This window comes from Prionailurus viverrinus, chromosome A2, assembly GCF_022837055.1.
Source record: "Prionailurus viverrinus isolate Anna chromosome A2, UM_Priviv_1.0, whole genome shotgun sequence".
Classification (NCBI taxonomy): domain Eukaryota; kingdom Metazoa; phylum Chordata; class Mammalia; order Carnivora; family Felidae; genus Prionailurus; species Prionailurus viverrinus.
The window spans coordinates 101802217-101828862 of record NC_062562.1 but is presented as its reverse complement, the minus strand read 5'-3'; the positions used below and the strand labels follow the sequence as shown (position 1 = coordinate 101828862).

The window sequence follows — 26646 nt, the reverse complement described above, 5'->3', positions numbered from 1 at the left end:
CAGCACCAATGCGTAACTTATCATAGGTTCAAAAGGTAATAATAAAGTAAATATCCTTCTTTATTTCCCATCCCCTTTGACTACTCAAAGACCTCTAGCCTCCAATAGAGTCTAGTTATCACCAATGGGTATTTCTCTCTACCTCCCTCACTCCCATCTGCACCGATGTCTATTGTTAGAAAAATGAAGCTACTAAAAGCAAAATAGGATGATATCTATATCAGAGAGTGTTGCAGTCCATCCAATATTCACCTTTCCTTTCCTCCTCATTAATGAGTGCTGATTTTGCTGGGGATAGCAAAGTACCAAGCTAAAAACATGTTCCAGGCTCCATTGCCATTAGGGGTAGCCATGTGACACATTAGGGCCAATAAATCTTGCTAGAGAGGTTTTGGAAAGTTTCTGGTCACAGGCACTTTTTTTCTTAATGTTTATTTATTTTTTCACTTTTTTGAGAGAGAGAGAGAGAGAGAGAGAATGAGAATGAGAATGAGAATGAATGAGGATCCCAAATAGGCTCCACACTGTCAGTGGGGAGTCCAACTCAGGGCTCCATCTCAAGCACCATGAAATCAGGAACTAGACCAAAATCATGAACTAGACCGAAATCAAGAGTGGATGCTTAACTGATTGAGCCACAGGCACTTTTATTCTCCCTTCACCATCCTTCCTTTCCCCAACTTCCTGGAAACTGGATATAATGGATGGAGCTGCGATAGCTATCTTGCAAACCATGAGAAAAAGATCAAGATTCATAGGACATTGGCCTTGATATGCTTGAGTTCCTAAAACAGTGCCTCCACCACCTTCCAAGAGCCTTGTCATTACATGGGACAAATAAAGCCCTAAATTTAAGCTGCTGCCTTTTAGGTGTCTGTAACTTTCATCTGGGCACAATTCCTGATTTAATCCCTTTAACCTTACTTTGGCATGATTTTCAAGGCATTAGCCATAATTTCCTTCCAATTGAAACATTTAGAGGGCCCAGTATATGTCAGACACGGTGCATATAGACATATAAATAAAAATTACATATTGACTCATCTAATTCTTACAAAACCCTGCAAGGTAAGTGTCTCCACTCCCATTTTACAGCAAAGGGACATGAAGATCAAAGAGGCTAAGTATTATCAAAGGTACTGGTATATGGCAAAGCCAAGATCTAAGCTCGAGGTCTGGTGATACAGCTCATGTTCTGGCAGCTCTCCATGCTACTGCAGGGGTCCTGTGAATCTGCTACTGTAAGAATGACCCCAAAGACAAGATCTCTAAGTCAGGTAGTCACTCTTCCTAGGTCTTCCATACTTTTATCTAAAATCTGGTAAACCATCTAAAAAGTATGTCTAGAGCATGAAGAAAAAGTGTGTGTAGAAGGAGGCCATAGAGTGGTTGATGGGGCAAGCAGGTTGCAGGTGCCTAAGGTACCCTCTGCCTGGAAGCAGCTGGACAAAGTTACTGATCTGGCAAGGAGGCTCTTTTTACCTTTATCCTCCAGTCAACAACAATCCTGAAGAAATCACACTGACTGGAGATCAGTGTGTGAGCCCGAGGCATGGAAGAGACGTTAAATAAGTGCCCTGTGTCCATATATCCTCACAGTAAAAAGCTCATGTATAATTTTATCACATATTTTAAAAAAGAATAAAAAGAAAATTGAGGGGCGCCTGGGTGGCGCAGTCGGTTAAGCGTCCGACTTCAGCCAGGTCACGATCTCACGGTCCGTGAGTTCGAGCCCCGCGTCAGGCTCTGGACTGATGGCTCAGAGCCTGGAGCCTGTTTCTGATTCTGTGTCTCCCTCTCTCTCTGCCCCTCACTGCTCATGCTCTGTCTCTCTCTGTCCCAAAAATAAATAAACGTTGAAAAAAAATTTTTTTAAAAGAAAATTGAAATTGTGTATGTGTGCATATATATCTCTTATAACCTAGAAAAATAAAAACCACGCAGAAGAGACAGACTTATATAAGTGTTGCATAAATATATGTGTGCAAATTTTAACCCTTTTCTCCACCCAAGGAATCTGAAACAGCCAAAAAGATTCAAAATAAATTCAAAGATCATGTCCAGGAAAAATACAGGAGCCTAGAGAAGAGGAAAATAAAGTATGCAGATCATATCCTCTAGGGTCCTAAATAATTACTAAAACTAAGCTGTAAATTTAGGTCTGAGCTTCCCCCTGCCAAAGAAAAACAGAAAAAAATGATGAGGTACAGACTTCACAATGGCCCTGAGAAAAGGGAATATTACCACCTCAGGAAAAGCAAAATATTTTCTACGGATATAAAAGCAGTAAGAAACCAGAAAACCTAAGTGGGGCTTGACGCAGGGGAGACTATGTGACGTAGTGGACAATGTCTTAGTAATTCCTTCATAATAAATGTTATAGTGTATTCCACTCAAGTTTCTCACAGAGTTATTCAGTCAAGCTGTAAAACCATTCAGGGAAGGCAATCTTTGCAGGACTAAGGCAATGAGATAGAAATATACTCTGATGGACCGGCTGGATCTAGTGATGATAGACCCAGAATAGCTAGATGAACAAATAGCATGTTCTCACAATTAGTCTCCAACCAAAACCAGCTTAATAAGTAGGATTATGCAACAGTTTGCACACTCTTTTCAGTTCAAAAGGTCTGAGAAAGTTTTCATAGGCTTTTTATTACTATGGAGTGGGCACTTCAGTCCATTATCACTGTGCTCTCAGGTATAGTTTATGCCAGTCTTCTCTCCTTCTCCAAGTGGCATAACAAGGCAGAGAAAATGTGGGTTGTTTTTATTAAAAAAAAAAAATTATGGCTTTTGGCTTTTACATTAGGAGTTTCTAGTACATAGACTTTCTATTATATAACTGGTGTTAGAGAAAATTTATGAATTCACACCCATAATGATTTCTTAATTTAAAAGCAATGTGTAAAAGGTATGTTCCTAAGGATATGACATCCCCAAAGTGGACATTAAACAGTCCTTGAATGGGTGGAAATTCATGTTAATTATTGACCAGGGTAGAAGAACACAGAAATTCATTAAAAAAAAAAAAAAAGAAAAGAAAAGAAAAAAAAGACATGTAAGGAGCAGTGCCTGCTAGGTCTGGAAAGAAATGTAAAAATTGACATAAACTTAGCTGAGCTTCACTAAAGTGTAAATTTTTTCTGTGTCTTCATATTGGTCCGTCCTCAGTTAAGTGTATTTACAAGAATCCTCAGTAAGGTACAAAGGAGAATATTCAGAAAATGCCAACTAGACCAAATACGTATCTGCATGCTCCTTTTCCAATGCAAAAGAGCCAGATGAAATTTGTCTTTCAAAAAAGAATCTCTGGTTGTGTAAAGACCACATAAATATGGCTGGGCTTTAATTTAAACTCCCTATATAGTCACAAGAAGTTACAACTGTAACATGAACCGAAGGAGGAAAAAATAAGGACCATTTGTTCCTAATTAAAAAACAGGGGATTAGAAAAAAGATGGCTATGGGAAATAGGGAACAGTTGTTCTCCCAACATGGACCTCTCACCCTGCTGATTTTGTGGTTTTTAAAACTATAAAAGTGGGAAAACTGGAAAAATGACAACAAAATAACTACCAAAATATCAACAGAATATCTTATCTGCTTTTTAAAAATAATATTTTCTAATTTGGAGATGAACAACTAGATTCGCTAAGCAAAGAAGTATTTCCACATTTTGCCTCTTCCTCCTCCACATATCTAATAAACATACATTGGATCGGACGTGGCTCCATGCAATGCAATGACAAGGTTCCAGTTCTCTGATTCTAATTGCAATCAATTGCAATAAATCAGCAGAGGAGGCAGGCGGTTAAAGTTCTACAACTTTAACAAACTAAGATCGGTGAAGTTAAATAATACCATTGTGGTCACTTTAAGCTACCTAGCCTCATCAAGCAGAGCTACAAAAGCAGCAGGTTAGCGGGTTTCTGGCAAGGAATAATTGGTGCTGAGCAACACACTGTGTACATGAGCAGAAACATTGCGTAAAACTCCCATTACTGGCTTACCCACACCATATGTGCATTTTGGATGGAAACAGGGGCAGCTCTCATACACCTCACATAGTTTGGCCTTACTGACTAGGATGAATGAACATTATGTTGCAGTGTGTTAGTTAACCCCAATGGAAACCAGAAAACATCAGAATTGAGACCTTTCAGTTATAATTTTTTCCAGTGAAACTGAAATTAGGACAAAGAGGTAGTGGGAAAAAAATATACAAATTTGAGGTTCTGGAAAAGATCTTTACAAACTCTGATAAACATGCCTCAAGTTAATTCATCTTGCCAGTGTTCTGGGCAGTCAACAACCTATGCTAATCTGATCATCTAATATAAAAAGTTTATAGATTTTAAGAAATAATACAGGGCTTCAATTGTTCTTTACCAGTGCCCCAAAACAGATCTTAGAAGCAAGAGCAAGGATTTTGGAAGTCGTTTTTCAGTTTGATAATTTACCAACAAGGACTATTGGACTATTCCTTTCTAACAAGTATAAAAGCTTAATCAATCAATGCCTAAAATCTTCATAATGCAGCAGATCCCTACCTTCCCGTCCACACACCCACACACCATCATCATAGCAGTAATACAAAGATTGGCATTTGGTGGCAAAATTCCAATTCACTTTCCAAAGAGGTCAAGAGCCAGGACTTCCGGGGGCGGGGGGGAGGGGTGGGAACCTCACATACCATATCTAATTCACCTACTTCATTGACTAAGAACTGAAGTTGAATAGAACCTTAACTTGTCCTCGATCAGACATTTGGTGAGCAGAAGAGGCTCCCCAAAATGTACTTTCTACTATATTATTGCAATACAGTAATTCAAATGAAAATAAAGAGAAAAATTCACTCTACAAAATCTTCTTCCCAAAAGATGTTCTGTATAGGGGGATGAACACATGGGGGATGAACACACTGAAGAATTAATTTTACCAGTTAAGTGACTGGTAATCCAACTGTGCTTCCCTTCCCCGTCAATCAGATATTTGGAAGGGTTTTATATTAGGGGAAACGAAAAACAAAGATCCTTGCACTCATCTGATAAAATTATATTCTCAAAAACTATTATAAAGGGAGAAATTAAAATCTTCGACTAAGAGTGTTGACATCATAGAAACAAAGAAACAAGGTTTTTAGACAAATACATCTTTAAATGAAGAGCCCGCAACATGTTTTAGGGGGAAATACGACTTTATAACCAATACAATGACACTGACAGGTTGATCAATGAGAAAAGTTGGGGTCGTGTGACTTCCAATGAGATGTGAAGAATAACCTCCAAGTCACCTCACTTTTCTCCCTGCTGGAAAGGCCCCTGAGTGAGAGGACAGATGTTTTGACAAATCGTGATCAGATGTGGTGCTCTGTGATCAACTAATTAAGGGATCTTAAACCTAAATGAGCCAAGGCAGAAAAGTACCAACATATCTCCTGAAGATCATCCTCAGTAGCCTACTCCATTGTTTTTATTGCCGTATAGAATAGTTCTTCTATTAAGCAAAAACTGCCCTTGAGTAAATACATTGTTTCCTCATCACCGACCTCACTATCATTTAAAACAGAAGATACACTCATTATAGACAATTGGAAAATAAGAACATTGGAAAGAATGATTTATCTCCTGTATCTGTCATCCCAAAGGCAACTCCTCTTAATGCTTTTATGTCCCACATCATCTTTTTCTGCACAGCTTTTACATAGCAGCAATAATACTGTATATACAATTTTGTACTTCATATATTTAACTGAAATAATGAAACCAAGAGTCTCTATTTTTTATTGAAGAATAACCATCAATTGCATGTATGAAAACTGAAAAATAGTCCATTGAATGAATTGCCATCTTTTTTTACACATAGACCTTCTTGTGGATTAAAATGACTATTTTCTTAGAATAGAATCCTGGAAGTGGAATTACTGTCAAAGGATATTAATGTCTTTATGGCTCTAGATACTTATTGCCAAAATGCTTTCCAAAAATGGTTGTACCAGTTTAAACTGCCTTCAATATCAATACTCATTATATCCGTATTTGGACTATGTATGTCTTGCAAGAATAAACACTTTCATAATCATCTTTATAACCCCAGTACTTTAAATTAATAAAGTTAGATACTATGTTATACTAGAAAATTCTTAAGGCTGAAATGCTGACATCTGGTAGAGAAAAGTATGTAAAACTCTTTTTGAGAATCACTCGCCCCAGTCTGTCTCCATTTTCCTGTACCACACGACCCCGATTCTTTTCTACACAGAATCCAGTTTTCAATGGGATAATCTTACTCCCCTTTTAAGAAATGATAGCCAAAGTCTACATCATATGGAATCTACAAAGCTCAAGGCTATTTTCATTCATTTTAATGACTATCTGAAATAAAAAACAAGAAAATTAGTCCCTATAGAATCAGAAGGCTCCTCCAGTTCTGTTAAAAGACTTAAGGGAAGCACAAAAACACATCAGAAGAAAAGTGGACATGTTTCATTAATATGTGCATTCCATGCCTATTTCAACAACAACAAAACTTATGTTTCCTAAATTACTGAACGGTGAATTCCAGATGTAACTCAACTATTTTCAAATACACAAATTAAAAAAAAACAAAACACAAATCTACTGTACTACAGTGGAAATGGGCTGAACAAAGTACCCCAAATCTTTACTTTCCAGGGATTCTAGTATTATGCACTCAACAATTTTAGCAAGCATTTTGTTGTTGCTACCTCAATTACTGTTTTGCAAGTGCTGCCTATTAAATTTCCTAGCACAAATTGGCTGTAAGATTGTTTTAGGTCGTCATTAAGAAATTTATATTAAATATGCAATAAGCTACTTCGGTTAAACAGAAGTTGGGGGGATATTAGTGTCACAGTTTATTATAATAAATAATTTTTGTGTCTTCTGTCAGCATAACCACAGTAGTATCTCAGTACCACCAGCTGATAATAATCTTTATAAATCCTACTTTGCAGCTATGCCATCTGTTAGTTATTATTTTATATGTGTTTCCATATGCATATGTGAATTAGTTGTCACTCAAGACAAATATATAAATAGAATTGCGGTTTTGTGGGGAGATTTTTATCGGCTTGTTTTTGTGTTTTGTTATCTTTAGGCCAGTGCACTAAATAAACATATTCCTCAGTCTTGGAAACCAAAACTAAATTCAAATTTTAAAATAATTTTTACAGTACAAATAAATTTAAGTTCAATACACACTTAATCTAAAAGAATCTATTAAAACTAGGTTGAAATTAAGAGTCACCAAAACTGGAGATGATTAAAGAAACTGAAACTTACATACTCATAGCTCTCAAAATATACCTACAAAACCAAAAAAGAATAGGCCCACTAGAAAAATAAGTAGCTAATATGGTTCCAGTTTTCACAACACAGAACACTTTCCATGACTGAAGATGAGAAAATAATGACTAATTACTTCCTTACTTGTAATGTTTATTCCCTGAAAAGATCAGAATGACAAAAACTCAAAACAGCACCCCCTCCCTCCATGAATCTGTGGATTTATACCCCTGAGCTGTAAGTAATAGGCTCCTAGACTGGCAGAAGGTAATAAGTAGCCATAATATCATTACAACTCGTAACCAAATTTTACCCAGAAAGGCAACAAGATAAAAAAAAGGAAAAAAAAAAAAAAAAAAAAAAAGGAACAGAAGGAGGTGGATAATCCTCCAATTGGATAATTAGTTCCAAATTATAACTCTTTCCCCAAGTGCTAGAGTCTAATTACTTTAATTTTAATGAACCCAAACCTGGGTTTATAGGAGCTCAAGCTCTACACACCAAAAACATGATGAATTCTGTTAAAAGTTACCAGTGGTTCTTAAAAACAGAGACTAAAGCACAACTTGAGAGTAACCACGTTTGGTGACTACATGGTTTGATATCTCTTTAAGTTACGCTATTTTAGGTGATGATACTTTGGGATCATATAGAGAGTATGCCAAGGTAGAAACAGTAGTAACTAAAGTCATCAGTAAAAGGAACCTAAAATATTAAGGGAAGGGGACTGAATAAGACAAGTATACTGAGAAATTAATGTTTTTCTGAAATGAATGCCTTATTATTTTCAGTTCACAAAGTAAAAAGTCCCACTAACTAATGCAAATAAATATGCTGCCTTTCATAGTCTTTTGTGTAAATGTATCAACATAGCTCATAATCCAAATCTGTAAAAATTCACTTATTGATGTCCAAACCACACCCCCTTTTTGCAAATTATATTCCGCCTAGATGCTAGAGTCCTGATGTCGGGAGAGAGCTGTATTTGGAGAGGGAACACATTTTTTAAGTATACTTGGGCTATGAAGTGTAAGGAAAAATAGCACACACTACTTAACAAAATATTTTAACTACCATTAAAGCTACAGTACAGCGTAGGCCAAGTTACATTCTTTTTTAACCCTTTATCATCTATCATTGAAATGCCTGTGTAGAAAGTCATTTCATACTATGTTTGCTTCTAGATTTCTGAGACTTTTTTTTTTTCAAGTTTTTACTAAAATGTTCTTAATGAAGGATTTTATCAAGGAATATCACAGGAATTTATCATATAGGAATTAACTGTATAAATAGTAAGAAAAATTAGTTCATGGTTCAATGCTCATCTAGTGCATTAGGCCTCCCTAATATTTCTTCCTTCACTGAAATCTCACTTACCTTTGTAGTTACAGAATTTATGAAATTTATTTATTCCATTTTATATTATAGTAATTGTTGGGGTTTTCTAATTTTCCATGAATAGATTGAGAATTTCTGCTTCTATAGCTGAGAGTCATAGTTGTATTTATCTTTATAGTCTCTCCACCCCAGGCCCAACAATTCCTTGAGAATAGCAGGCAATCTCGATGTTTATCTGAACTCACCAGAAAACCTATTTTGATATACTAAAAGCCACCCTCTCCAAAAGGTCCTTAGGAAAGGGAGTTCTATTTTGGCAACTATAAGTCTTATTTTTAGACATTATGGAACCCATACTAATTTACCAAACATTCTCGTTATAAATAATATTTCAACATTTCTTATATAGCCATTAAAAACTAAAAATTAAAATAATGAGAATCCTTCCTGTGAAGGTACAATAGTAACAATTTCTTAATCAGACGTTTATCTTTTTTTTTTAATGCTTATTTATTTTTGAGAGAGAGACAGCATGAGCAGGGAGGGGCAGAGAGAGAGGGAGACACAGAATCTGAAGCAGGCTCCAGGCTCTGAGCTGTCAGCACAGAGTCTGATGTAGGGCTTGAACTCAAACTGTGAGATCATGACTCGCGCCAAAGTTGGACACTCAACTGACTGAGCCACCCAGGGGCCTTTTTTTTTTTTTTTTTAACTGAAATCATACTTTTCCTTTCTAATGTAGTAAGAGTGTCAATAGTGTAAATTAATAGATTTTTATGGGTAACTTATAAGAAATAAGAAAACTTTACAGTGATGAAAAAAAAATATAGCCCATGTGTTTATAGTGTAAGGAGAAAAACAGGATTTAATGAAGAGACTCACAAGACAGCATTTGCTGTCTTTTTTCCCTTTGTTAACTGATTTGTTCATTTATCCACCCCAGAATCAATGACAGGGCTTCTCTGTCACACCACATGTGTTTGACACTAGGTTAGTGGCTGAAGCTTTAAAGCTGGTTAACTAAAGGTATAGGCTCCATCGTCCAGGAACTGGCATGATAGTGAAGTCATAAAAGACAGCACAAGCAGTACAAGGACACTGAGGCCATCTCTGGCTGGGAATGTAGGGAGAGTTCACAAAGGAGGTGCCGTATGAACAGCGTTTTGTTCTTAAGCTTTATTTAGCAGGTTTCAGGGCATTTGGGGGGCCTGAAGTAATAAAACCTGCTGTTTTTTTCAGAAAGGGATTTGGAAAAGACACTGCTCATCTAATAACAGTCTAGTGAACAGACAAAGGCCTAGCTGAAGAGTGAGGAACCAGACTTGGAAGGGTATTTGTGAGGTAGAATCAGTAAGAATTGATAGACTTGATAAGAATGTTGGCGACAGTGAGTCAAGATGACATTTTTAGGCCTTTAACTTGGCAGGCAGATGATGACATTACAGGAAATCTAGATTACAATTAACAGGTATTTACTGAGCACCTTCCATGTACCAGACACTATTCTAGGCCCAGAGAGTCTGTTTTCATCCTAGTCAGAGGAGGCAGACAGTAAATAAATGAATAATCTGAGAATTAATAAAGTTTGTGCAGGAAATAAGATGGGGCTATGTGACAGTGATGGAGGGAAAAAGATACTTTAGCTGAGGTAGTCCTGAAAAATGACACTGGAACTAAGACCTGAATGACCTTAACAAAGGGATAGCAAATTGCAGAGGCTGAGGTGGGAAGGAGCTTAACATGACCAGGAGACAGAACAGCAGCTGGTAGGTGGGGTTGGTGTTTGGGGGTGTGGAGAGAATGGGGATGAGAGAGCACGTGTTGCTCCTGGTAGCCCGCCATAATATGCAGCATGTGTTCTAGTTACAGTGGGCACACAGCAGGTTTTAAGCCAAAGAGTGATGTGATCTCATTCATATTTCCATCTGCTGTGTGGAGAATGGACTTAAGGAGAGTCCTGGTGAGAGTGGTGACTCACACCCGAGTTCTAACGGTGTCGGTGCTGAGAAGGAGTCAGATTCCACAGGTAGAGGGAGAGATGACCAGGCTTATTGATGGGCTGCATGTGGAGCGTGAGGAAGAGAGGCAGGGGTACATTAGGGGCTTTGATTGTAATGTTTTTTAACGTTTATTTTTTGAGAGACAGAGAGCAGGAGCTGGGGAGGGGCACAGAGAGAGGGAGACACGGAATCCAAAGCAGGCCCAGGTTCTGAGCTGTCACCATAGAGCTTGATGCAGGGCTTGAACCCACATCAGGAATCAGTATTTCTTCTTTGGTCACGTAAAGCCTGAACTGTCTAGAAACTTGTAAGTGAAATGGTACATAGGCAGTTGGATATAGTCTGGAGCTCATGGGAGAGGTATCATGGAGATTTACTTGGGGAGTCATCAGTCTCTTCACGTAAGTTAAAACCACGAGACTGGGTAAGATTCATGTTGACTGATCAAGATTTTATTCATGCATTCATTTAACAAATCTTTTTGACTACCTATCCTGTGCTAGGCTTTGGGACTACGGTGATGAACCAAACAGGCCAGGTCCCCGACCTCCCTCCAGCTGTATGCAGCAACACCCTCCTGTACCACAGGAAGAATTAAGTAGGGGTATGTCACCATGTAGAAAGTTCCAAAATTCATGGTTATATCTTCTACCCGAATAATTAACATTCCCCCTAAATCTTAAAAATGATTATGTTAGTGATTAAAGAATGTTAGGATGTTTCTACACAGTATATGAAAAGGATCTGAGGGGCGCCTGGGTGGCGCAGTCGGTTAAGCGTCCGACTTCAGCCAGGTCACGATCTCGCGGTCCGGGAGTTCGAGCCCCGCGTCGGGCTCTGGGCTGATGGCTCAGAGCCTGGAGCCTGTTTCCGATTCTGTGTCTCCCTCTCTCTCTGCCCCTCCCCCGTTCATGCTCTGTCTCTCTCTGTCCCAAAAATAAAATAAAAAACGTTGAAAAAAAATTAAAAAAAAAAAAAAAGAAAAGGATCTGAATTACATTTTGAAGTACCCACAAGGAAAAAATAATTTTCTCATGTGGAAAAGAACCAATACCCTAGTCTTTTTACTGAACACTGTCAAGGAATATACTTTGATGCTGGAAATGGTAATGTAGTACAGTTCTAAATAGGTTATTTGTGGGGCGCCTGGGTGGCGCAGTTGGTTAAGCGTCCGACTTCAGCCAGGTCACGATCTCGCGGTCCGTGAGTTCGAGCCCCGCGTCAGGCTCTGGGCTGATGGCTCAGAGCCTGGAGCCTGTTTCCGATTCTGTGTCTCCCTCTCTCTCTGCCCCTCCCCCGTTCATGCTCTGTCTCTCTCTGTCCCAAAAATAAATTAAAAATGTTAAAAAAAAAAAAAATTCTAAATAGGTTATTTGCAAACCTGTATAGGTTCAGGTATTACCTATTCATTCGAATGTATTAGAAAATAATCACTCAAAAATAGTTCAAATGTTCTAACTTAAGTGCTCTCTTCCTCTTTTTTCAACTGAAAGATTCCATATCCAGCACTAGGAAAAGCTTAGCACTGGTGAAATCACCTGTCTTCTTTGTACTTGGCACCTATGTAGCAAGAGTAGAAGTTACTATTTATCCTCAGAGGAATATATAATCATAGTGACTTGTTGAGTTTTGCCCCAAAAGGGCTTACTGAGTTTCACTTACCTCCAAAGGTTGGTTGCCTTCTTCTTCTGAAGTTTTACCTCTTGCTGCCATTCTTTGCTCATGTGCCGTATCTCCTATGAAGTGAAAAGAAAAAAAGAAAAAAAACAAAACACCTTTACCATACCATTGAGGCCAAGTGTCTTCAATTTATTTAAAATATCTTTTGTTGCCATATGTTTCACACTATGGAAGCAACCACTGTTTCCTTTGTTTCAAAGTAATTTAATTTTTAAGCACAGTAATTTTATAGAGGTTTCAGAAATCATCCATCCATATATATATATATATATGTGTGTGTATATGTATATATATATATACATATACACACACATATATATATATATAAACAATGTAAACCAGAGATCCAGAGATGTATCCTGCTTTGATATAGGTTTACTCTGGAAAAATCAAGTGAATTCGTATTTTGTAAATCAAGTCATATTTCAAATAAGTGAGGAGAGTTTATGACTTAAGGAAAATAAGGCAAGTTACTTTCAAATTAAAAGTCTCTATAATAGGAACTGTCCTCCATATTATTTTTTTTTAATAAGGTTAACTATTTATAAGTGTTTACTTGTGTGTCTGTAGATTTGCCTCCAAGTAGATATGGATGTTTGCATGTAACAATTAACCAAATGTCACACAATCTTCACAGAAGGAAAGAACAATGAACGAATTCATAAATTAGCCTTCAGTTAATACTTTGATTCCTAAGGCTGATGCCTGGGTGGCTTCTATTACAAAATGAAGTTGGTAATAGGCTGGCTCCAAGGACATAGGACAGACACAAACATAGGTTAAGTATAAGCATAATTTAATTTATTAATGACTTATTTTAATATATTAACTATATCTAATGATCTATGATTAAAATATGGTAGGGAAAGAAACAATTAGCCTACTTATTTAATGCAAAGTGAGAGGTTGGTTTAGTAATTTGTAAACTGCTCTTCCTGTAAAATTAAGCCAGCTCAGGAATGCCCACAACAAGGAAGATTGTAAGATTCATAGATGATGATGTGGCCAACATTAAAGGTTAAGAATTTGTTAACAAGGAAGGTCACAAGTCTTGATTGGAGATAACAAAGTATGCAAGTCCTGGCTGAGCTTAAGTTTTTTTTTTTTTTTTTTTTTTTTTTTTTTTTATGAAACACAAAAGTTTAGCATACCAATGGCGATAATCAGGGAAGAGCCTCACTGAAATTTTAAAGAATTAGCCTGTCAAATTCTAACATTGTGAAGCATTAAATTGGTATTTTATTTACTTAAGATAAAGTAACTGTCCTCCCCACCAAATGTTTAAAATGCAAGCATATCGATGCATATTCCAGTTTATAAGCTCCGTTCTCAGCTATGTGCAACATTATCATTGGGCAAGACCTAGCACATAATAGGTATTCAATAAATACTAGCTGAATAAATTAGTGAACTTCTCCTTATAGTTTCTAGTCCATAAAACTGAGATAAAATATTAGGTGGCATGTGATAAAAGCTATATTTGAGCATACAGTTAAGGTCCTTCTACACATATTTGTGAAACTTAAAAGGCAACTGTATTTTTTTAAACATTTTTTAAAAAGTTTATGTATTTTGAGAGACAGATCCCAAGCACTTGAGCAGAGCTGGGGAGGCAGACAGAGAGGGAGAGAGAGAATCCCAAGCAGGCTCCACCCTGTCAGCACAGAGCCTGATGTGGGGCTTGATCTCCTCAACTGTGAGATCATGACTGGAGCCAAAATTGGGAGTCAGATGCTCACCTCAAAGACAACTGTATTAAATACCACTACAGTGTATTGCTTCTAGGGATCTATAATTGTGGTATAACTTATTAGATTTTAAAAACAACGATTTATAAATAAAAAATACTACTGAAACCAAAGCATTAGGAACTTTTGGGTTGAATCTATTGGATAATAAAGATAATAGCTATTAAGTGACCAATTACATCAACCTACTTTTGTGACCTAGCATATCAAACCATTTTGATTGATTTTTCAAGTGATTGTTTAAACTGACCATTTATCTCGAAGAGCTTTTTTTTTCAGAAATCTATCTTCTCTCTGAAAGTTAGGGACAAGATAATCAACCTCCAGTTTACAGGTGGCAAAACCAATGCATGGGGAGTTTCATTTCCTTGGCTAGCGGCGTGAAGCAGCAAAGGTAATGCAAAGGTCTGCACATTGAGGTCAAAGTATGTTTAATAACTCACATGCCTGATGCTTATTATATGCATCGTCCAATATTAAAGGTCATTTATGCAAGAGTTTTTCCCTTTTAAAATGATTACTGCTCTATCCCATAGCCACACAAACACTTTTTGGCTAAAATCATTTGACACAAAGTCTGTACTTCCTTTGCCATTTTCTGACTTCAAGCTGGGTATCTGCACAAAGCTTTCTCCATTTCTCCCTACTGCTTGAATAACCAGAAAGGTTATCAGTCAGTGTTCCTGACATCACACAACACATCTGCCTGGAAGCGATTGTAGAATCACTATTTACTGAAATGCCATGTCTGGCGATGACTCAGATAGGACAATAACTGATTACAAGGAAAAATGCCATCTGCGAGATTATTCTCTATAAACAAAGGCACAGAATGAAAACTACACAAACAAATGGAAAAGAACAGGTCACAATGAAATATGATTTTTGAAGGTTTTTTTCTTCTCATTGAAGAATTATTTTATCATGAGAAAAATTCAGTTATTTTCTCTAATTTTTTATAACCTACATGAAAGTTAGATACTTCAACAATAAATAAAGATGCATGTGACAAATGGGATATAAGGTATTTTAGTTTTCAAATTGTCAGTTAACTCTAATTTATACACTGGATAGATTACAAGTTTTCATTTGCGAGTCAGCTGTTTAAAAAGAACAAACAACCAACATGTTCACAGAACTTTACATTTCCAAGTTTTTTTTTGTTTTGTTTTGTTTTGTTTTTTTACAGCACCACATTTGATTCTCACTATGGTGAGGTAAGACATCCTCCCCATCTACCCTCTGTCTCCCCAGTTTAGGGAGAATGAACCCTAAGGGGCAGAGGCACTCAGTGACTTGCCCAAAGTCTCCCAAGTAGAAGGCAGTCACAGTTGGACCTAGAATCCTTCTGACACCTCTAGGGTTTCTGTGGTCTGGTGGAAGGTTCTAATGAATGTGGGCCAAGGTGGGAGGAATCAAATCTGAGTTAGAGAACAGTGAAGAGAAGAGCCCAAGGATGTGAAAGGGAGCTTTGAACACAGGATCTTGTGCTGGTCTAACCCGCTGGGCCCCTAAACACTTCTCTCTACTCTTTTCTTCTTCCATAAGCCCCATAGATTATCTGTTCTCTTCCCTTTCCATTGATGATGCCTCTCTCCTTCCTTCCCATCCTTCAAAGCAAACACAGTCCCCCTGATGTTTTTCCAGAAGTTTCTAAGGCTGGAAACACTTTCACAAAAGGCAAAATCCCTCTTATACTACAACCGTGCAATTTTCTTGGTTTAAAATGTAGTTGTTATTTAGAATAAATAATAAAGCCTAAATATACACACTAAGGAAGCCCTTTTGGAACTCAAAGGGCTGAAGTGAAAATCATTCATATTTTAGATTAGATATTGGCAAGTTTTTCCACTTAAAGTCCTAGACAGCAAACATTTTAGACTTTGTGGGCCCTACTGTTTCTGTCACAAAATTCTCAACTCTACCCTTGTGGCTGAGAACTGTCAGAGACAATATATCAAGTAACAAATGTGGCTATGTTCCAATAAAATTTTATTTACAAAAACAAGTTTCAAGCTGTAGTTTCCTAATCTCTGGGGATTTATTATTTTTATTTATTTTTTAATTAAATAATCTCAATGCCCAACATGGGGCTCGAACTCATGACCCTGAGCTCAAGAGTCGCAGGCTCTACCAACTGAGTCAGCCAGGTGTCCCTCCAGATCCCTATTTTAGAGACTATATGTATTCTACCTTTTCTAGGATAAAAGGCTGAATTAGGTTTTAGTTATAGGAGGAGACAGGGGATGGTCATTAGGGTATCATCATGTTCCTATTCTACTGGGTGAATTGGGTCAAAGGAGACGAGAAATGGTGGTCAAGAGTGAGCACTAGGTATAAAGAGCAGGATAAAAGGAGAGAAATCCCCAGTGACGGAAGGGGAACCCCAATGCCTATTTGGGTTACCCAGAGGACACTTGTTTTGGCAGGACAGGGGGTGGGGGAGTATCCTTACTCTTAGGCCTCCTTGAATGTGGAAGAAAATCTAGTAACATTAACCCCAGGCCTCCCTCCACCATCCCATCCATTGCTTGGTAATTTGGGGACCTTGTGCATGTGATTCTGCCCATTCCTCTTCCCCTTCTGTTGAGAATGAGAGGAATCCAGGCAGCATGTGGTTCTGTCTGCTCTGACCCTCCACAGGGACCTCCTCCCACCTGGGGAAGCCTGCTCCAGCCCAGCATTTCCTGCAACTAGATGGGCTCAAGCTAATTTTGGGGTTCAGAAACCTATCTGGTCCTTGACAGATCTTTAACATCAGCTCAGTAGGCAATAAAAGTGAGAATTTGGTCTCTACTTGTTGGGGTTTGCCCCCCTCAATTGGTAAGATCTTATCTGAAGAAGAGAGGTGTACCTGCTGGAAGACCCTAGGGTCTAACAGGACTGGGAATGGGCTGATGAGGACAGGGCTGGAGCCTACCTAAATATGAAAAGCTGTGAATACAGAAAACTATTTTCTTTCTTTTAACCAGAAAAGAATTATCTAGAACTGCTTATCTGAGAATGCAGTCTACAAAACACTAGTTTCGAGGGGTTCACATGGAAGAAATATTTCTATGGTCAAAAGTATGAGAAAAATCTGCAGAATGCGTTCCCTTCCAGTTGATTTCCAATGCACTTTAACATATTAAAGCCTGTGAGAAATTCTTCAGTAAAGAACTTTACAACTTTTTTTCACAATGTATTTGACTATGGAGCATTGTATTCACTGATACCTATTAAACATTTCACAGGGGTCTATGAACACACCATGGGAAATGCTGATAGAACATTTCTAAAGTTAAAATTGGTTAGGGAATATATCATTCTTACCTGACTCTTCAGTAGACTCAAAATTGCCAAACTTGTTATTCAGCTTTCAAAGAGTCATTTTCCACAGTGCTAACCTACACTTATTTTCTTTTCGCTATCTTTTCACAACCCCCTTGTCAGTTTATCCAATGGCATTTGGGGCGGACTAGCAGGACGTGTCTGCATTCTACTACATACTTCTGATTCCAGAAGAGTTGATAATCCATAGAGGAGAACAGGAGAGCCAGGCACCTTGAAGACACAGGAGAAAGCCCCAGTGATCAGAAATATCTCCCCCACATATTCCGCCAATTAGAGATTCATTAGGGTTAATGAGCTCCTCTTTTAAAATGCAAATACCCTCTGGGAGTGTTTGCTTATTAGTCATTCACCAAGTGAAGTAGTGGAAAGAACAGTGGAATGGCCACTCCATTAGCTCCTTTTCATTCTTCAGTCACACACTCATTATACAAGGCAGCCCGGTGTGTCAAGGGAATGGCTTTGGAATCTGACAGAACTCGACCCTAATCCTTTACCAAATCCATGACCTTGTGCAAGGTACTTAACTTCTCAGAGCCTCAATTTCCTCATCAGAAAAATGGGAATGATACATAATAAGGCTGCTACAAAGATGAAAACGAGAGAACATGTTAAATGCTAACTGCAAAGAAGCCGGGGCGGGGAGTAGAGTTGGGGAAGATAAAGGTTTCATCTTAAGCATAGTCCTCTGTGCTTCTGCCCTTGTCACATAGCTGTTGTCGTTACCCGCCCCAGAGGAGAGAGGATAGGAGAAGCCTCATGTGTAATCTCATTTAGTGCTCTTGGCAGTGTTGTGAGGTAGGCTTTATTATATCCACGTAAGAATGGCAGGCCCAGTGTTGGAATCCAAGTCCGCTGACAATGCCAGATCATTACATAATCTCACGCTGCCTCCCATTACTTATCAAAACTTGAGTTCTCCAACTCTGCCTAATACACTTCACACTGGAGTCTCCTCCAGTTTGGATTAGTTTTCCCTTCCATGTTTTCCAACACTATCCTTTTGCTCCTTATTTTCCACTATAATGAAGAATGGATGAAAGCACAAGTACTAATTGCTCAAGACATGCCCTGCCCAGGAGCCCACTGCTGTTAGGTCAGGATTCTGATGACAACTGTTCTAACCCCAAGGTGGGGGGGGGGGGGGGGGAAGAATCAAGAAGAGCAATCGGCTAAGCCACAGAAGGAAGAACGAAGTTAGCAAACCAAAATGGCAAAGGGTTCAAGCTGACTAGAAATTAAAGAAGAGCAAATTAAGAGGACACCAAGAACATCTTACCAAAATTATTATGCCCCAAATTCACTAAGGACAGGATACAACTGATACAGTGTCATCATTCTGATAACAGAAGTCAATAAACATCTGTTTATTTGACTGTGGAGGGTTTGGTGAGGGGAACAGATAAGAAAGACAGTTCTACACACACAGTAATGGCTGATAAAAAGAATGAATTCTAAATGCTTGTTAAAATACTTAAATTTTTAAAAAATGTTTATTTATTTGGGAGAGACAGACAGAGCATGAGCAAGGGAGGGACAGGGAGACACAGAATCCAAAGCAGGCTTCAGGCTCAGAGCTGTCAGCACAGGACCCTAAGCAGGGCTCGAACCCACCAACTGTGAGATCATGACTGGGCTGAAGTCAGATGCTTAACTGACTCAGCCACCCAGGCACCCCCGAATGCTTGTTAAAATATGAAAAAAAATTAAGGGTTCAACAGAACAATCTACTTTTCACAACATTAGTGTGGATCTTAATATATATTTGTACACTACTTTTAGGCATCATGTTAGATTTTAATCTTCTGGCTGCCATTAAAATCACACAGCTAAAATCTTGCTTACTACTTTAAGAACTTAAGGTCACACTGAGTACTGAAATACATTTACTCAGGGAAGTAAAAATATCAGCAAATCTGAGGTTGGACCCACTGATCAGTCCTACTGGCCTGCTCTTAATTAACTTTTCCTGGGATTTCACAGATATCTTTAGGTCTGAGTCTTGTTACGTTGTAGCTATGGGTAATAATTTTTCTGGAAGATCTCAAAACAACCAGAAACATCAATTAAGCTGTAACACTATGTTCAACAGTTAAACCCATGTATTCTTACTTTTGGACTCGAAGACTAGAGATGCAAAAGCCCCACCCCATCCCACCCCCAATTAATTTTGTACAGTATTGCATTATGCTGTACAAATCTGCCTTCAAAGGATTTTTATTACTCTCTTTCCTCAATGTGAATATACTTATATACTACAAGAGTAAGTTCGGTTGACCATTCCTGACTCTGGATGGCAAAATGTTGTTGAAAGAAAGCTCTACAAAGGGCTGCTCTGAGCCTTCCACTGACAACAGGTTCTATAGGCTCTGTGAAAACAAACAGGACTGACACAAAAAGGATTTTCAGTGTGTATGGCCTGAGGCCAAAATTTGTAAATAGAAAAGGGTAGGCTCACTCTACTAGGTTATCTGGTATCCTGAGACACAGACTCAAATGCGATGCCTGTTGTAGGTAAAATGATGGCATTGATCTATCACTAATAATGCACCCTAGGTAGGAGACGTATTGACATCATGTCACTCACAGTCAGAGTGTTCAGTCTCCTTACCAACCAACAGAATAAATTTGTGAAATTACTGGTGGGTGTCAGGGGTTCTCTACAGTCCGTTTTCAACATAGAAAAATAAGTGATCCCATGAGATCCAATGTATGTTTCAAACGTAGCATCAATTGGCCCAATCAGAGATATTAGATTGGTAAGCTTTTCAATCTCTTGAAATGGAGTTCTCAGACTGATAGAAGGGTTTTAGTCTAATAGAAAACTGCAAAGAAACTACCTAGCAGAAACAATAAGAGCGGTATATGAAATCTAATCAGCTTCAAGTTTCATTCAATCAAGAAATATTTGTTAAACACGTGCTGTGTACATATATCATGCTGGCCACCATGTGAACTAGTGCAGTCCTGTCCCCAGGCTCACAGCATTTACATTCTGGAAGGGATTACAACTCCAGCAAATGCAAATCACAAAAACTGGCTGTAGAAACAAGCCAAAAACTAAAAATTATGGGAGTCCCCAGTTGTTAAGGAATAGAAAGTTTTATGGAGCACCCTGTGAAAAAGGTGGCCAGCTGTAACAAAACCAAATTTCATTAATAGGGCTTTGCCCCCACTACAGTGACCGTGCCTTTCATTATATATATATGTGTGTGTATATATATGTATATATATATATATACATATATACATATATATATACATATATATACACACACATATACATACATATGCACACACACACATATATATGTATATATACATATATGTGTGTGTATATGTATATATCCATCAGTATCATTACTTTTAATGGAAGTCAAATATTAAACATGGTCTTATATCACACAAAAGTCTGAAGACAATATTTCTGAAAATACATCAACATTATTTGAAGAAAAGCTGGTATTAAAAGAATCACTTGCAAATCACAGATCACAATTAGAAGCAAAGCTATACATGGCAGATAGGATGAGGTGGCATGATGTGGTAACTGGATAAAGACCAAGAGTTTGATTTCAAAATGCAGAAGAACCTGGTTGGTTTTATTGAAGATGTCACACTTGTCATTTGGTTATACAACATAAATGTGTGAAATCACTATCCTGAGGATCACAATACACTGTGTTATCTTTAAAATATTCACATAAGAAAAAAAAAGAAGTGGTCCCTTTAAGAAACAGGTAAACCTAGACACCACAAGGCCTGAGGAAGTCCTAACCTGTTTACTGGCCCCTTACTGAAGCAGGCAGACAGCCACAGTGAATCACCACTTAGCATCCTGAAGAAGAAGGGCCTTGAATGAAAAAGGGCCCAGATCAAAGTTCAGGGTTGCCAGCTCAGGCCTGGCCATCCTTTTGCTATATTTATGAAACTTATATAGTGTGTGTGTGTGTGTGTATATGTGTGTGTATATGTATATATATATATATATATATATATATATATATATATATATATTGGAAAAGAAAGTGCATTTATTTATTTAAATATATAAACAGAGTGGAAAAGAAAGTGCATCATGGGATAGCCGGGGATGAATGTGCCCCACAGTCAGGCAGAGAGCAGAGCCTTGACGTGCATTAACACAGGTAAATTCTGAGACATCTCCCTCCCAGTGGGGCAGTACGTCTCACATTTCAGTGTGTGTAAGGATCACCAGGGGTGCAAATTCCTGAGTCTCACAAGACATTTAGACTTGTGAACTCTGGTGAAACACTTACTTAAGAGTCAAAAGTTTTAGCAAGCGTTCCAGAAGATTCTAATGCAGGTAGTTCATGAATAACACTTGGAGAAACACTGAAACAGACTTAGATAACCTTAGATGGCTGACAGATTACCATCTGCCTAATTTTTGGAATGACTGTCCCCTCCCTCCTCCTCTCCTTCCTTCCCACATTGTTTGAATATGTAGAGAGTACGTGTCTCTGTGTTAAGGTTGGGGCTCAATAAGGTAAGTTCTCAAAAGAACTGAAAGCAGGGTCTTGAAGAAGTATCTGTACACTCATGTTGAGAACAGCAGCATTCACTGGAGCCAAAAGGTGGACGTAGCCCAAGCATCCATCAACAGATGAATGGATAAACAAAATATGATACATGCACACAATGGAACATTATCGAGCCTCAGAAGGAAGGAAATTCTGACACATGCTGCAACATGAATGAACCTTCAAGACATTATGCTAAGTGAAATAAATCAGTCATAAAAAGACAAATACTGTATGATTGCATTTATATGAGGTGCCTAGAATAGTCAAATTCATAGAGGCAGAAAGTAGAATGGTGGTTGTTAGGGCAGGAGGGAGGGAGGAATGGAAAGATGTTTTAATAGGCACGAGAGTATGAGTTTTGCAAAGAAAGAGTAACAACACTCTGAATGTACTTTACTGAACTGTATGTTTAAAAATGGTTAAGATGGTAAAATTATGTGTATTTTACCACAATTAAATATAAGGCACTTAAAAAAATGTTTATTTTGAGAGAGAGAGAGCGAGCGCACGCGCACCTGCAAGCAGGAAAGGGGCAGAGAGAGAATTGCAAGCAGGCTCCACGCTGAGCTCAGCACAGAGTCCAGCCCAGCGCACAGTCCGACACGGGGCTCGATCCCACAAACAATGATATCATGACCTGAGCCGAAATCAAGACGCTTCACTGACTGAGCCACCCACGTGCCCCTAAATATAAAACATTTTAAAAATAAGATAGATTATCCTCTTAGAACGATAAAGTGATAGAAGTTAAAGATATGTCTACTACCGGTTAATACTCTATTTTATAATTTATTCTAGTTTCATTTTAATAAGTGTTCTCATATATATTAATCTTTATTCCATATTCTTTTTATTTTAATAAATTCACACATTTAAAGAAAAAAGGAAAATCAAGTGAAGGAAGTTGTGTTTTCTGTCTCTCTGCCACAGAATTGGTTATGGCTCAATAAAGGGCCTGGCTGTAAGCAACAGTTTGAGTAGCTGTCCAATTCCAATGCACTGCAGTAAAAACTAAGAACCAATGTCAGGAGAGCACATTTTGGCCTCTCTGCACTAGTACAACGAAGTTGTTTCTGTCGACATGTACCTGCAAGCTTATCTGTCCTCACAGTAAACAACACAGTGTTAGTGATGGGGAATACCAATATGCTGTCCTTAAACATCTCAACTGCTGGTTATAAAAATAGAAACTTCTGAGTAACTTGAATCAAGAAACCTAAAATATAAAGTACCAGATATAGAGATAGAACACAATTATAGATTATACAACCTCACAGTTAACGTGCATACCCTTTAATGCTCTAAAGCAAAAACAAAACAAAACAAAACAAAAAGCCCGAAACTTCCTTTAGGGAACAGACATTTTTCCATCACCTTAAGCTCTGATGTCACTAGGATGAGGAGGGGAGGTTGTAGACAATGAAATCCAGGTGTTCAGGGGAAGGGGTTCAATGTCAACAAATCACTTCTTTTCTTTTTTAATTTTTTTTAACGTTTATTTATTTTTGAGACAGAGAGAGACAGAGCATGAACAGGAGAGGGGCAGAGAGAGAGGGAGACACAGAATTGGAAGCAGGCTCCAGGCTCTGAGCCATCAGCCCAGAGCCCGATGTGGGGCTCGAACTCACGGACCGCGAGATCGTGACCTGAGCTGAAGTCAGACACTTGACCGACTGAGCCACCCAGGCGCCCCTTTAAATTATTTAAAAAAAAATTTTTTTTAACAAATCACTTCTAAGGTGCTCACTGCTGGCTTGTGCTTTCCCACAGAAATCCCACCTATGAGATTAACGGAGTTAATGGAAGGAAAAAAGAGAGTAACAGGGGAGGAGGCAATGGGCAAATGAGACTTTAAAAGCCCGAGACTAGGACCTCAGGAGCTCCAAAACAGGCTAATAGCACAAAACCAGAAAGGTGAAAAGGAAAAGCCTATTAAGAAGGAAGAAGCATTCATGACCATGAGTGGCATGGATAACAGTAAGAGAATTTGCTTCATTAGAGGGTGAAAAGTGATGATGAAAAGGGCAAAGACCATTACTTGCCTGAAATGTTTCTCAACCCACACCTCAATCAGCTAATATTTATTCAGTCTTCACATCTCAGCTTCCACCTCCCTAACCCATGCCCCCTTTCCACACTCCCGTATGTTCTTGTTCCTCTCCAAAGCACCTCACACATTTGCAATCATTTAACTGTACACACTCGCTTGTTTAATTAGCTGTTGTTCCCACTAGACTGACAGTTCCACCAAGGCAGTGATGTGTTTATTTTATTTGTCACAATACTCCCAGCATTTAGTATGGTGACCGGTACCAAGAATGGACATGGTAGGCCCTTAGGAAATAGCTATTTTCTGACTGATGCATTACTGCAAACGTGGCATTGTCAAAAGGACATTGTAAAGGAAGCTGAAGAGGATGCACCATGATTGGTCAAAGGAAATAAATTTATTCATAGCGCTTAGGACTGGGTGAAAGAGGTTGAACAAAAGGCTTAAGGAGAGATCAATAAGCACAGCTCTGATGTCAAGTTTGGACAAGATTTCTGTAACAAGGAAGCAAGAGGTAGACCAGCTGTAAAATACTTGGAAACACTTCTGAGCAGTTTGTTAAGGGTAGAACCAAAAGGACAAAGAGTCAATAGTGACTTTGAAATCAGAGAAGAGATTTTTACTGGGTTCTATGTAGTTACAGTGAGTTTAAGATAATGGCATGAAATAGGAATGGTAGTTGGGATTCCAAAGGACTTCTGATAAAATATTTTTATTTATCTTATGGTATTCATTGCTGTATTTGTAAGTTCACTGGTGTGTATTTAATAAATTTTACAATATCTTCTTTAAAAAAACATAGTACCACATTAGAATATATACTAATATATTTGTGATACAAAATGTCTCTAAAAATAGTTGTAATGTTCAAAAGAATCTACAATTCTTTCAGTTTGTAAAGAAGGATTCGCTCATTTCATGACTGGTTAAACAGTATAACTATTTGCCATCTTAAAGTTAGGAAAATTGAAGATGGTTTATGTGCTTTAAACTTATATTTCTAATTTATTACTTCCTAATTCCACAGTATTGCTCAGTTTCATAAATTTGATATTCTTGAAATCAGGGTTTGTTTAGTAAACCCTCACTATATATTTATACCTTCATGACTCAGTGATTTCAAATAAACTCAGTAGTTTCTACGGGCAGGCTTAGTGAAACTAGGATTCATTTGGACATGTGCCTAATTGCAACACATTAAAAAAAAGTTCCAATCTCAAGCAGCTCCTTTTTTTTTTTTTAAGGCTTAAAAGACTAGGACAGAAAGACAAACATATTAACCAACCAGCTCTGTTATGCAAAGTCGTCTCAGAGGAGCTGCCTCATTCCAATCAACCTGTCTCAATCTGATTCCTTGTCTTCTGAACTTCCCTACCTCACCCACCTCCACACTTAATAAAGCAAACCTCCTACCTGTTGCTATCAAGATTCTCTCTCCTCACCTTACCGGAAGGCACATCAGCCCCAGTGAGAACAAGGCAATAGGGAGAGCCTAACAATCAAAGAAAAAAAGCAAAAAAAAAAAAAAAAAAAAAAAAGCAAAAAACAAAAAACAAAAAAACCCCAGCTCTCCCAACAAGGCTTCCTGAGGAGGAAACTACTATAAACTTACTTCTCTGTATAGGGCCAGATGATCTATAGACCATGCATCTACTTACACATCATAGGACAGAAGACGCTGGCAGGAAAAGCATAAAGAATATGGTTTCTTGTTAAGCCTGACTCTAAAATTATACCAAATAGTGGACTTAGGAAGACGTTTCTCAGACTGGGAGACCATATAACAGAAGTGGGATTAAAAGAACTGGAGAATTTAGGTTGGTTTAGGCCCTGAGTTCTCAAAATAGTAAGTGGACCCATTTTCAAACATGAGTAGACAACAGAATCATTCTACTATGGTCTCAATGTGTCCTCTCAAAATTCATGTTGCAATCCTAACCCCCCAAAGATGATGGTATTAGGAGGTGGGGCCTTTGGGAGGTACATAAGTCATGATGATAGAGGTTTCATGAATAGGATTAGTGCCTTATATAAGAGACCCCACAGAGCTCCCTAGCCCCTCTTACCTGGTGAGGACATGGGGAGCAGATACCTGCTCTGAACCATGAGGAGAGCCCTCACCAGAAAGCAACCGTGCTGGTGCCTTGATCTTGGACTCTCCAGCCTTCTGTATTGTGAAAAATTAATTTCCATTGTTTATAAACTACCTAGTCTCTGACATTTTGTTATAGCAGTTCAAATGGACTAAGACACATTCCAAAATTAAAATAAGTAAATTATGTGGGGCATATCCATCATTTCTGATTATCCAAATATCTGTTTCCCTGTAAGATTGGTGAGATAGTCTTTTACTTCCCAATTTTTATGGGAAGAACATTTTTTTGAAAGTCAGTCAGCCTATGTGTCTATCCATCTGTCCATCCATCCATCCATCCAGGTCACTCTTGCTCCTTCTCTCCCTTCCTGAAGAATCAAGTCCCAGCAGGTAGGCAGTGGCAGGATTTCAGAGCCCAGGTGAGGAGAGGAGGATGTTGGGGAGACTGTGGCAGCAATGGTGTGGTTCAGACTGCTGGAGTCCAAGCAGGGTGAAGATGGATCTAGAACATCTCTGCCATAAAGGGCTCAAACAATGAGGAGGACAAT

The 26646-nt window shown here is 38.3% G+C and overlaps 1 protein-coding gene and 1 long non-coding RNA gene across 2 annotated transcripts in view; one reads left to right on the top strand and one right to left on the bottom strand.

Moving 5' to 3' along the window:
- Window positions 1-26646, bottom strand: part of UMAD1 (UBAP1-MVB12-associated (UMA) domain containing 1) — a 221145-nt gene that overhangs the window by 65085 nt on the left and 129414 nt on the right. Inside the window, exon 3 of the mRNA XM_047843253.1 lies at window positions 12311-12384. Within this exon, the coding sequence (XP_047699209.1) occupies window positions 12311-12384 (74 nt within the window). The remainder of the gene's footprint in view (window positions 1-12310; window positions 12385-26646) is intronic.
- Window positions 1-26646, top strand: part of LOC125157007 (uncharacterized) — a 113257-nt gene that overhangs the window by 60435 nt on the left and 26176 nt on the right. The window lies entirely within an intron of this gene.